Source organism: Triturus cristatus, chromosome 8, assembly GCF_964204655.1.
Source record: "Triturus cristatus chromosome 8, aTriCri1.1, whole genome shotgun sequence".
Lineage (NCBI taxonomy): Eukaryota > Metazoa > Chordata > Amphibia > Caudata > Salamandridae > Triturus > Triturus cristatus.
The window spans coordinates 1,320,658,983-1,320,673,022 of record NC_140591.1 but is presented as its reverse complement, the minus strand read 5'-3'; the positions used below and the strand labels follow the sequence as shown (position 1 = coordinate 1,320,673,022).

The 14,040-nt window shown below is 41.3% G+C and overlaps 1 protein-coding gene across 1 annotated transcript in view; it reads left to right on the top strand.

Annotated features, from left to right (window-relative positions):
* Window positions 1-14,040, top strand: part of LIPI (lipase I) — a 165,059-nt gene that overhangs the window by 73,529 nt on the left and 77,490 nt on the right. The window contains exon 4 of the mRNA XM_085623039.1: window positions 5,573-5,674. Coding sequence (XP_085479165.1) covers window positions 5,573-5,674 — 102 coding nt within the window. The remainder of the gene's footprint in view (window positions 1-5,572; window positions 5,675-14,040) is intronic.

Genomic DNA, 14,040 nt, shown 5'->3' with positions numbered 1-14,040 from the left:
AAAGGTTTGTGAGAACATGGAATATTTCTCATATTGTACTTGATTTTAGTGGTGACGTTATTACAGAGGCTGTTATGTTATTACAGAGATCTCTAGAAGGAACAAGCATCCCCTGCACATGTTTCAGAGACACAATGCAAATAAAGATTCTGAACATTCTTTAGGGGGTTTTCGTTAAAGACAAAAGCGTTTTTTAGTGCTTGTAGAGTTGAATTGTGCACGCATGTCTGCAGACATTCAGCACATACTAAACAGAACCTGGCTTGTATTTCCTGTTCAAAGTCCTTCATTCAGGTAAAAATTGAATGTTTTGCCAGAATACAGGAAACGGGGAAATATTTTGTCTCAAGTAGATTCTTGCACTTCATTTGTAGTGCTTTCTGTTTAAAATTGGAGGCTTCATATAAAACAGTTGGGGTTTATGCCAAGGGGATCTACTAGCTACAACCTCTGTAGACTCCACAATTGGCCTGCAGAGGTCCACCCCAGACAAGACCCTCACAAATTTCTCTCATTAGATGCTGAAAAGGCCTTTGATGCAGTACAAGGGCCATTTCTGATGCAAGCTCTGAAGAGATTCTGATTCACCCTAAATTCCAGACCTGGATAGCACTGCTTTACCAGCAGTTCGAGTCAATTGGGTCCTCTCCTCAGAGTTTCCTATTGAAAGGGGGACTTGACAAGGATGCCCTCTGCCCCCCTTCCTGTTTGCCCTGATCCTGGAACCACTGGCTTGCTTGGTCAGGATCATCCTGACATTATGGGCTTTCAAACTACAGATATGGCCTCTGGGGTGAAAAGATTTTGCGTTATGCAGATGACATCCTGTTATTCATTACTCGGCCAAAAGAGTAACTTCCCAGGGTGTTGAACGTCTTAGAGATTTATGGCGCCCGCTCCGGTATAACACTAACTGGGAAAAATCCATCCTTTAACCCATGGGCAGGGAGCTGGATAGGTCCACCCTCCAAGGGCGGCTGCGAACAGACACAGTGGGCTTCCAATATGTGGGAGTTTATATAACCTCAGACTGAGAGCGCTGTCTAGAGTGGAACGTTAGGAGGGTGTTATCAGAATTCCACACAGATGAAAACTGTTGGCAGCCACTAGCATTAACAATACTTGGCAGAGCAGCCATGTTTAAAAGGATCACCCTGCTCGAATTCCTATATATACTACAAAACACATATTACAAAATCCCAGAAGAGATTTTCACTAAGATTGATGTGGAAATAAGAAAGCTATTATGGAATAATCGGCACCCCAAAGTAGCATTGCGGACGTTGCAATCAAACCAATACAGCAGTGGTATCGCCCTCCCATACGTCAGAGCTTACTACTGAGCCGCTCATCTAGTAGTCATCAATGATTGGGGTTATGCAATTGATGTTCATCCCACATATGAATTAGAAAGAACACAATTTAAATCCTGGTCCTACCTCCACTACCTGTATGGGGGAAGGGGGCGGGAAGATTTCTGCCGGCAACTCAGGTAATGATAGATGTGTGAATTATTGCTAGCAAGTGTATTGGATGGGCAAATAGAATCACCGAGAGACCCCACTCTGGACAGGAGTGAGATTTAAGGAACTTGGGAAACTGAGGGGATTTAGAACCTGGGATTTAATAGGTATATCTAAATTGGTGACATCCTTGAAGACGGCGGCCTAATACCCTTCAGCTTCCTTCAACGCGAACACCAATTACGAAGCACACAGTTGTTCAAATATATGCAACTTATTCATGCATAGAATACAGAGGGCCTGGATGTTTCTAATGTATGCTCCTATGGAGGGTAGGCTGCTCATGAGAGAAATAGAGGGAAAAGCATATAAAACAATTAATAACAAAGCCCTTGATTCCCTAAATACACTAAGGCGAAAATAGGAAAGTGAAATGGGGGAACTGGATGACACGGATTGGGAGGCAGGGCTAATGCGCCCTAGGGAGATGACAATTAAATCAAGGCTGCGACTCATTCAGTTTATAATATTACATCGGGTCTACTATGATCGTGTCCGACTACACAGGATTGGAGGGCGGATTCTCCTGACTGCCTGCGATGTAGGAGAGATAGAGGGTCTTTCCTTCACACAATTTTGATCTGCCTGACCATACAAATCTACTGGCAAACGATAATGACAGAACTGGGCAAAAACACAAGGGGTGGGCCTCCCACTTGAACCCAAATATGTGTTTCTCAGCATACCTTACAGGTGTAGACATCCCACAGGCCAAGCATCTTTTTAGTAACTTGGGTCTGTTGGTGGAAAAGAGGGACCTAGCAAAACACTGTGGTGCTCCTGAGACACCATCTCTACAGGAATGGAGGGTGGTAATGGACCTATACATGGGAGCTGAGAAGGTCACTTACAAAAGTAGTAAGTTGCTTATAAAAGTAGATACGTTTCATAAGATATGGGGCACCTGGATTAAGTATTATAACCTTGAACCAATGGATGATGACACTGTGGCCCCTCCAAGCCAACCCTTAAGATGTGTGTTATACATCATGCTGTACTTGCTAACACTGTACTGCTGCCTTTCTGCTCCAAAGTGTAAATGTTCATTGGTGCAAGTGTGTGTTTGTATTAAAAAGTCAAATGAAAATTACGCACAAAAAATAATTGGAGGCTCTTCGGACTGCCTGTTGGTCGTTTACTGATTCTGACGAAGTTCAACGCATTTAGGTGCATGGCCATGCCAGATTTCAAAGAATTCTCAGAACACCGTGGGACTAAGGCTGCACGTTCCCACCAAGGACCTGCTTATTCAGTCTGTGAACAATAACTCTTTTGTCACGTTTCTCTTGCTTTTCATATATTTCCTGCAGCAGAGATGTCAACAATCATTTCCTTGACACCAGGGTGTTGGCACGTCATGACTTGTTTTGACACGTCTCCCCGTATTAGATGCCAACACTATTTAATATTTTGTTAATGCAGCATCAACAAGAAATACATCTCAATCTGGGGCTAGGTATGCAAATAAATCCGCACTAGTGTCACAATGTAATAAAGAATTTCATGAATTCGTTTAATTTTGTAAAATTAGATTTTAACAACTAAAACCGGCTATTGGCACAGTTAAGAGAAATCAGCAACTTTGCCTGGATGATCCTAATGGACGTTCTAGGCTCACAGCTAAACATTACCTGCCTTGCTCATCAATACCTCAAATGGGAGCGATGCGATTATCATTGGGAGCAGACACCGCAAATGTAGAACTTCGGACAAATTAAGGCTGTTAGGCTTACTAAAGTCCTGTGTGAATAAGGTCCAGGTGGCACAGTGCTTAATTTGTAAAAAACAAAGAAGTGCCAGGGCTCTCGTCACAAGGCCACTGCAGCTTGCACCCCACATTGTCCCTCCTAGCGCTGCCAATGGCAGTACCAACACAATTACTAATCATCACACTCCTACATGTGTGACAAATCAGACTATTCCAGGCCCACAAAGCTATAAGAATGTCTTGGGCAGCAGTCAATAGTAATTTTTTATGTATATTGAATTATTAAACAACTCTTGTTGTGCTCATCTTTAAATATGACAGACAATGTCACCATGTGGCAGACTGTTATAAGCCCCGGTGTTGACAATTAGGTGCCGGTGCCGAGCACCGAAAACCACAGGCTCAAATTAAGCAATGAGGTGTTATACTGAAAACCCTAGCCAAAACCAAAATCTCCACTAGGGGCATCATTCTGAGCGGCCTCTTAATTTAAATGGGGCTGGTAACAACAGTTACCTGCCCCATCGGAATTATGAGAGCTGCGGAAACACTGCAGATCTCTTAACTTTCACCCGCAGATTTCGGGGGCTAAAACCTCCAGGGGAAAGTCTAAATCAAAATGAACAAACACGTGGTGAATTCAACACAGAATTATAGATTCCTACGGTAATTACTCATTTCTTAGTGAATCATTAGGGCCCAACTCTTAATGGGCTCGATTGTCCCCACCCATGTACTTACCGCTGGTATCAGTAACTTCGTTGGTGTGAAAAATCAGGTACATTTTCCGGGCCTCTCAGTGTTTTCTAGAGCCAATTCAAGTTAGCTGAATACTTGCAAAAAATAATGTTAATTTAAGAAGGGTATTGCAATAAGAAAGAGAGAGAACACCAGTCAGTGGAAGAATGTTTTGTGACTGTTCCAGAGTTGATGTTGGAGAGTTGCAGAGCTATTTTGTGATTACAACGTCTCTCTCTTTTCATTGAGGTGCTCTGTAGATGGTGATGTGGGTGCATGTGGTGGTATAGGTGTAAGGTGGTGGTGTAGGTGAAGATTGTAGCTTGCATTTATGCAGCCTGGGGCTTCAGGGTGGAGGTGGTGTTCTGTAAAGCATCGTTGAGAGTAGCAACTGGTTTAGGATTTTGGTGTTGAGATTGCAAGGTGAAGGTGAAAGAAAGTAGATGTAAAGGGTATAGGTGGTGGCCAGGGTCCCTGGTGTCCAAGATTCTTTAAGGGAAGAAAATAACATGTCCTGGCAGGCTTAGAGCAATATGGGACACAGAGGTACTGCTGTCTGCTCCTTCTGTCACTGGGAACGCAGCCACCTTGAGAGTAGATGAGATGAAGTAGAGTAAGCACTGGGAGTTGGTGGTGTTGTATAGTAAAGACTGTGTATGGTAGGTCCCACCAACTAGCTCCTCCTGCAGAGTCCAAGTGGTGGTGACTTGAAGTGTTTTGAAGTTCTGATAAGGTTTATCTAGCTGTTGTCCTACAGGAGAGGCTCCCTGGAAATTTTAAGAAGACTTGACTCAGCTTTCCGGACCTGCCATTAATAGGCAACTTAGAAATGTTAATGTATACATTCTATCGAGCCCCAAAGGCACTAATCAAGAATACAACTGCCTACGGCCATTGAGTCTCAGTAAAATATGATATGGGATTTCACTTAGTGTATTCCAAGTGGATATTTCTATTTTACATTTCCTGTACAGAATTGTAAGGAATAAGGGCTGAGAATGGAAAAGTGGGAAGATACTGAGAATAGGGAAACAGGTAGACAGTGGCCAGAGATGAGCATGCTGAAATTCAACCCCTTAGATCACATAGCATACCTTAGCACAAAAGGTAGTCTTAGGAGAAAGGTTCTTCATATTAGTACAAAGGGACAATGCTGCCACCTGCGTATACATTTCTCTGTGGAATCTGCAAAAAAGATTGAATGCCTCTGCACCACTATTTATATGGGAAATGGGTTCTCTCTCGGGACAATTCCTTCAACAGCAGATAAGCATAAGGTTTAGCCATGTATTAGATTACTGATTTTATCATGGTTGACAGAAAGATAAACATGATTACAACTTTAAAAAAATGGATTGCAGCCGCAAAGGGTTGGAAGACTTCTAAAAGCTGTATTTGTTCTCCTGATTCTGGCACTAAAAGATTAACAAATTAAGGTGAATCTAAAAGAACTAAAGAAGGTGGTAAAAAATTCACAAATCAACCAGTGGAGACAAAAGTATGGGTATACTGTCTGTGAACATCAAAATGTACACGTGGGAATGACTTGAATTTGTTTGTATTAATAATCACCACTGCTCTAAAACCTTCTCTTTATATCTAGGCCTTGATCCTGCAGGACCTTTATTCAGTGGAAAACCACCAGATGAGAGATTGGATCCTACAGATGCACTATTTGTTGATGTCATACATACAGACATTGATGGTAAAGACACAATTTGAACATAGCATTGCTTTCTACAGTATTATTGTAGAGGTGCTCCCCATCTGGCCCTGTATTCTGTGTATTTATCAGTATGCCCCCAATGTGCTGTTATGCTCTTTAAGTGTTGGTTAGCCTCCCATGTTCAGTGGTGTTCTGCATATGTCTGTGTTTTCCATGAACCTGAGTGCAGGTTCTTGCTCCCCTTGCGTTGCACTTCAGGTGTCAGTATACCCTGTACTCCCATGTTCTCCCGTGTGTTTGTAAGCTCTTGGCAAAAATATTCTTCATTTGTCTGACCACCTAATGTGCATATGTCTGACTAGTGGTTGTGGCCCCCTGTGTATATGAGCGATTTCAATGTGTGCTCCAAGTGCTCGTATGTTTCCATGGGGGGTGTACCCCTCGGTTTTTTAGTACTCCCATCTTTCTATGTCCTCAGTATGTGTGCATGTGCTTGTCAGGTTTTTAGAATCTCCATGTCTCTGCTTCTCATACATCTGTCTGGGGGTGAATCCTGGAGTCTTTGCTTTCTTTCTGATTACAGGAGACTCTAAGTGGTAAGGGTGAGTGAGCTCAGGGGTGTGAACTATCATATAGTTTAGAAGGTAAAAAGTGTAGGTAGTGAGAATCAAGATCTTCAATGCAAGGTGGAATTGGAAGGTAAATTGAAGATTTCTAGTGGGTTGAGTGGTGATATTTACCTTTAGTCCAAAGAGCATTATTGTCATGTTGAAAAGTGTAGCTGGCGTTACATGGTATCATCTTTCCAGGGTACCAAAAACACCAATAAAGGAAGTAGATGAAATAGTGAAAGTATTGTTTAATATCCATAACATAGTACAATGGCCTACCGATGACCATACTGTGTTCCTATCCATATTTCTTAGTAGGTGGCCTCAAAGAATACCAGAGCACCACATCCTTGACCACCTCCTGCCTGAAAGTGCTATATAGTTTCTTTTATTGGTCACTTGGTGCCACAGTTTACAATACCTCAGATGATTCCCTCCATAGTCGACTTAGAAGTACATGGTGTGCAAATGTTGGAGTGAAGTGTATATTTGTAAGAATAATATGTTTGGGTAGGAAGGTGAAAAGAGTAAGAATTATAATGATGAAGAAGGAGGAACCCATGTTGGGAGGAGTTAAAAATTAGGTTTAGATTCATATCTGGGAGCCTAGTGTTGAATGGTGCATCACTAGAAGACATGGGTGTGGATGTATAGTGAGTGTATGCTGAGAGTATGCTGATGTTACAGAAAAGGCAAGACTACAGAAAAGTAAGCATTGTAAGGGATTTGGAAGATAAATAGATGTACAAGGCTAACCGGTATGAGCCACTTCTAAGTTGACAACAATAGAGGAAAAGATCTGTATTCCATTACATGTTGCTTCTTCACTTTGAGTATTTTCATGAAGGGGAATTTGTGAAAGTGTTGTGGTGTGAGAAAAGGTTCAGTGTGACAAGAGCATAAAAAAGTGTGGATGGTCACTATTAGGAATGTTAGTATTGGCCATTTTTCCTGTTTCCAGTTATGCTCATACAACCAAAACATATCTCTGTTCTTGGGTTGAAATACCGTTATTTTACAAACATGGGGGACGGGTGTAGCCCACTGAAATTTGAGTTTATCCAAACTTGGTTCTTTGTTTTTAATTTCTTTGTCATTACATGGCAGCATCTCCATGTGGCTTTTACCAAGGGTTATACCATGAATGGTATATTGTTTTGTAAAATTTCTGTAGAACCTTCCTATCTCTTGATGCAGCTCCAAAATGCCTTGTGGTAGCTACCTCATTTGCTATACATAGTTGGAAGAAGTGTTGAGATGTAAAATAAGATTGACATGTTTGGATGTAAGGCATGAAGCCCAGAGATGTGCTCCAGACTTAGTGTTAGGGAATGAAGCAGTGTCTTGCACATGAAGCAGAATACAAAAAGGGTATTATGTGTAGCTTGCTTGTGGCGTGTACAAAGCATAGCATCTCGCATGCTGGCCCATGATTAGCCAAGTGTAAATTACCTTTCTGTATTCTAGATAACTGCTGATGATTCTTTTTTTTCTTGGGTGTTTGTTCCAGAGATGTTTGTAAGAGAAGGAGCTACCTAATATACGGTTTTGTAAATGGGGAAATAATCAGGAGTGGAGCCATGTTGTTTTTGAGATTTCTGATTTGATTGTGAGTTTACAATGCAAGAAAATAGTCCCATGAATCACCTAGTGTGAGATACGGAGTGTTTTGGGTGCAGCTTTGGAAAATCCTGGAGTAGATTTACGGTAGAGAATCCCCAGCAGAATTAATTTCCTGTGATAGACAAGTTTGTACCCCTTAGTTAAAACATGTCAAGAAGCAGTGTGAAATGGTTAAAATGGGGGAACTATGGAACTCTCCAGCAGAAATTTACAAAGTTGTTGGTTAGAAACTAAAAAAGGTTTATTGGGACAGACTTGGAACGACCAATCAGATGGGAGCTTAAAAGGGCAGTTCCTGAGTCATAAATGTTCTCCTATCTTTGAAACATATATGGCCAGAACTTATCCCTTCAAAGCAAAACGCTTCTATGTCCAGTTTAGATGCGGTGTTTTACCACTAAGATCGTTTTCATCTAAGTGGGACAAATCAGGCAGCTCTCCAAATTATTGTCCTTACTGCCCGTCGGCAAAGGAAACAGAAGAACACTTCTTCTTTTTTTGCCCCAGCTATTCACTTCCTCATAAGAAATGGATTTTTGCAGTGTGTAAACTGGAGGGTGTGAGGCACTTCTGGGAGGCATTAAGAATTCTGAAAAGTGACTTGAAGGAATCGATTGTGTGTGCCGTTTCTTGTTTTCTACAGCGGGTATCGAACATAAGATCAAAAGGGTTGCCCCCTAGTAACCCTTAATTATATATGTTAAGAGGAGGCACAAACTGCATAATCATACTCTATCTAATTTCTGTTTATTCAAGTATCCACTTAGAAAACTGTGCAGTACTTCATAATGATTTATCTAAATAACTGTTAATAGGAGACAGGTGCCAACAACTGGAATTTTGCTGCTATTTTTATGCTTCTAAATTAGGTTGATACTTGATCTTTAATCTGACGATGTAATTTTAAATCGAATTATGTTTACTTTTTGCATTTTAGATGGGAACCCTGAGAACAACTATTAGAGTATTGAATGGTCCTAGGTTTTAAATAGTGTACTTGTATGTTTATTGTCTATCAATGGTTTTACTTGATGACTGCATATTTTAAGTATTTTAATGTGTTTTGACATATTGGATGTAATACTTTTATGGCCTTCAAGCAAGTGCAATACTACTACTACTACATCAGGGTTGTCATATTGTTTATGACCTAGTAGGAATTTCAAAGCACGTTAAATTGGATTGTGGTTGATTGGATTGTGGTTGATTCCATACTCACTTAATGAGATAATAAAGGAATTGTACTCTTTAAAACATACTGGTACAGTCTCATTAGTTAGAAGATGATCTGATTGCAAGACTTTTACTCCACTAAGGTGTTTCTATATGTTAACCCAATAATGTAAATAATGGCAGTGTCCTTAATAGATTTTGTGTGGTTGTGTGTGTGTACCCCCATGCCCAATAACATGTATTGGCAGCTTTCACATGCTCTGATGTTGTCAGCCTATACCTGCTCACTAATATACATTTCGTGCATCATTGTACCGAATAAATGGTATTGTGAAATCTTCATGCAACAAGCATTGCTAGCAAAACATATGGCCACTTAAATGTACTCTGCTTCCACATGCCCAGATATTGCAACCTTCCACACGCCTAGTACAAAATATTTCCAGTATCTGCATGCCAATTCAAGAGTTTGGTGAGCACTTCACTCTTGCTAATCCTTTGTACAGACTCTCTAGCAGGGACGTAACTTCCGGGTGGTGGTGGTGGTGGTGGGGGTGGGGGGATGTATGGGTGCTGCACCCCCAACTTGATTACTTATTCGGTCTTGCCTGGCATTGCCAGTTAAAAGCTTGTGTCTTCACCAACAGTGACATCAAGTTACCTTTGCTGCAGACTTGATAGAGATGGTCAAGTGAACATATTAACAGGGAGAATCTTGAAAGAACCAAGCCAAGGGTCAGCCTTGACTCCATGAGCCTGTGCACAAGCAAAGACCTGAATGGCATGTAAATCATGCAACCAACATCATATAAAACTTTTAGGAAGTCACTATAAGGAAAGCGTATTTCTTTAACATGCGGATGCATTTCATTTTAGTACTCAGATTATGTCATTACATTGAGAGGCATTTATTAAAAGTAATAGTTTTAAAACAAACTTAGAAATATTCATGTTTCCCCCTACCCTGACAACAATTCCACGGCTAAAATCAGAGGCAAGCCATTTGTCATATGTACCTCATATGTGGCCTAGTTTACTATAGATGGAGCAGAAATTTAAAGTCTGTTAAACATTAGACATTTTTGTACTGTGTGCCTCTTGAACTCACGCAATTGAAGGCACTCTTATTTGTGATAAAGCAGAAAAAGGAGGCTCAGTGAAATGAAATATTTGCCTAGGATTACACAGTTTGTTCAAGCTGGCATTGACCCCAGATTTTCTGGTTTCACTTTATTCATTTGAACTACTGGATAGGTATCTCTTTCTCTTGCCCATTTTGCATCAAAGGTCACTGCTTTCTCATTACTTCTTGGCCCATGAGGTTAAATGTGGGAGTAGGCAGACTCCACATGAAATGTCAGCTCGTTTTGGGCTTGAGGGTCCAAGAGGATCTTGCGATGAGTCACAACCAGGCATGTGGCGTGAGATTACATGGTCGTCCACTTCTAAGATTGGGCAGGACATTGCAAAGTGACCTACGTAGATGTGTGTGATGCACAGGCAGGGTCAAGGGCATGGATCTGATTGGGACCGCACCTCTCACTCACTCCACATCACTGTGCGGCCTGTAGGCCTTTAAGTGGGTCGGGTCCTGCCAGTTCTGAGATGCTGCAGTAATTAAAAACTTTGAAATTAGTTCCTTTTGGGTCCTAAGTTCATGATCTTTACAGACAAAAACAAAGCTTTAATTCCTAACAATGACTGTACAAAGTCTTGATGTATTCCATAACAGTGATGCAGTCCCTGTTTACATTGCATTCTTTCTCCATCTTGCATTCTCTAAGAGTAGTTATGTGTCATAAAGGTGTTAGACTTCATGCAGTTGAAATCTGGGCTTACTAAAGACCTGCTCTTGCTGCTCATTCCAAGCCTGCTCCGTTGATGTTAAAGGTGAACTTATGCTAGTCTGCTCTCCTGGGCCTCTGTACCCTACATTGCTCTGGGGAGGAACTTTACCAGAGTGGGCAACATAGTACAGACTACCCCTACACAAGCTGTCCTTACTTTTCTAAATAACTCAAAATTAAAGTCCCTGATCCTGTTCATTACTACCTTCCAGTCGTGCCGTTTGGGCCTTCTTTTTGCTTGTTGGGAAATCTCAAACTCACACCCCTCTAACATTATTGAGTAGGCTATGCCCGTGTCGCCTAGCATCTCATTTTTAGGATAAGATGGTGCTGAGAGACATATTTTGGGGCTTCCTGAAAGTGATTAGATGAGGTTATATATCGGGTTTGGAAAGGAGACAGACAACACAATTATGTTTATTTAGACATTTTAGATTTTAATGCCAATGCATGGCATCATATATAATTTGTACCGTGGGAACTCACACACATTTTTCCAGGGGCCAAAAGTATGGTCTGTGGTGTGACCAACAGCAGAGTGAGGGGGAGGGGAGTTGGATGGGAAGAGGAGTGGATTGTGGGCATAGGGGGCGTGAATCATATACATAGTGTGCACAGGGAGCCAATGAGGTATTTTGAGGGCTTCATTTCATACTGCCCTCAGATTTGACAATACTGTGTTATGCTGTATCTGAGCCGCTGTTCCACTACAGCACCAAAGGGTAAGCCTTCTCTACTTGCTATCACTACCTTTGGTGAGACAAATGCACAAAAGAAGTACCTTGATCATTAAATTAGAATTAACTAGTATATTAGACCTCAAACTCTCCTTATGCCTTTATCTCTTATCTGTAAACATTAGTAGTATTTAAAAACAGATCAAACTTGGTATCAATCCCCACTTCCTCACTTGACCTAATTGTGTCATCCTAAGCAATTGTTTTATTTCACTTTGCCTCATCATCTTTATTATCACATATAAAAGTACCTTGAAATGTATGAGTTCAGAATGTGTGCTGTACAAAACTTCTTGTTTGATTTAATAAACTATAATGTTCTTGCATGTAGCATAATAGCCTAGCCCATATAGACATTTAATGTGACAACTGACTTCCCTCTTGGTTCACTAATTACAAAGGGCGGGCTGGCCGTATTGGGCATCGGATGCTTCTCCGGGACGCTGGAAGATTTTGTTACAGGGTCGTTTTTGTAGCAGTGCTGCATTTTTTAATGTACCAGCCTCAGAATTCCTTGTATATCCAGTGGTTTTCAGACAACAATAAAAGTGTCAAGATAACTCCGGTGATTACTGTACATACTAGAGAAAGAGCGGAGTTTTGTCTACTGGCAGTTTTGACTCATCTAAGGTAGCGCAGAGGATTTATATGCGTGCTGCACAGGACTTGTACCATGCAGATCACAGAAGAGTATTTTATGTGCATAGCTTAGTGGGTTACTGCTTTTGTCACAGAGACCCTTTTGTTACTGCGCAACTCAGAAGTTACAGCCATAATCTAGTACAGTGAGCTATGAAGTGTCATCAAAGAGCTGCATGCAAATTACAAGGTACAGGTTAGAAAGCTATGTTCTTTTTTCCCAAGTCTTTCATTATCCTAATATTGCTAAAAAGGGTTTATTTGCGTAGATATAAATTTGTATTAGTAAAGCCAACCCTAACCACTGTGTTATGCTCTGAATCCTGGGTTTGTTCTTCTCCAGACCGAGCACTCTTAAAAAATGCCCACCATTATGGAGGACATGAATCCTACACTTTTATGTAACATTTTCTATACAATAAATTAGACACACGTGATTCATTGTCTGTATTTGTTTATGATATAAAGTGTTCCAGTACCCTACACTGTTATGAAAGGTGCTATAGAGCAAATGAAATACATGTGAGGCAGGGTCTATCGGGAGTTGAGGGGTACTGTTGGAGGGTGATAGATAGGGAATCATTCAAGAGCCCCAACAAAGATTGTTGAATCCTTCCTGGTGCACTCTAAGGAGATCATTAACTCAGGTGCGGCCAGTACAGGTAAGTGCGATGAGGTGGGGCGGGGTGGGAGAAGTCGACAGACGACGGGATAGGGAAAATAAAATTGAAAAAGAAATAAAACCACTTACCTTGCGCTCGCCCCATCACAGAGTCGGCGATGTGGCAAGTGCAAGGTGAGTGGTTTTATAGATGTTTTAATCTTATTTTCCCTATCCTGTCGCCTGTGAACTCCCCCCTGCCCTGCCCCCACCCCGTCCCACCGCCCACTGCTCTTACATGTATCGGCCACGCGTGCATGAACTATGCTTTAAAAATGATTTCAATTAAATATATAGTGAAAAATGTGTTGCAGAAAGTGCTATTTTTGCTCATATTTCTTCAGTGGAGAACCCCCCCCAACCCTCATTGTAGTAGTCAGGCTCGCTAACAACATTTGCCAGGGCTGCTTTGGGTTCCCAGTCCAGCCCTGCTAATTACATTGTTGTCACGGCGGGAGAGGCGTGAATCTTTTCAAATTCATGTTTGAGAACTACCCCTTTTACAAAATGCCGTTAAATGCAGTGATATAATTTGATGCTCCATTGTGAAAAGCTTCCATAAGTTAATGAAATACACTTTTCTGAATTTTGAAAAGCTTTTGTCACATTTTAATATGTTTGTTGCACGATGTATGCATTTCTAAAGATCAGTGGTGCAGGACTCTTTCTTTGCTTCAGTTAACTTGTAAATGAATACTTTCCTGTTAAACAGCTTTCTGAATGCCACTGCTAAGTCTAATAACCAGCAGCCCACATATAAAGGTCAGGAGGGCAGAAAGGGCCCCCGGCCCTACCTGGAGTATGTCTGAATGATGCAATGGTAGGAGCTAAAGTGTACTGAAGCACCCCCTATTTCAACTTAAGCATGGGTGCCCCTGGGGCCGATGGCGCTTCCAAACTTTGATCTGTGGATCACAGGTCATCACAAGTCAAAACAGAAACTGATAAATATTGGACAAATAACTACGATGACACAGCTGTGGAGTGGGGGAAAAGGGTGCTGAAGAAGCCAAAAATGGTGACAATGAGAAATTATTAAAATGGCAAAGGAAAAACTGAGAGGCAACTGGAGTGAGGAGCAAGAAGACAGGAGAGTAGAATGCACAAAAGAAAG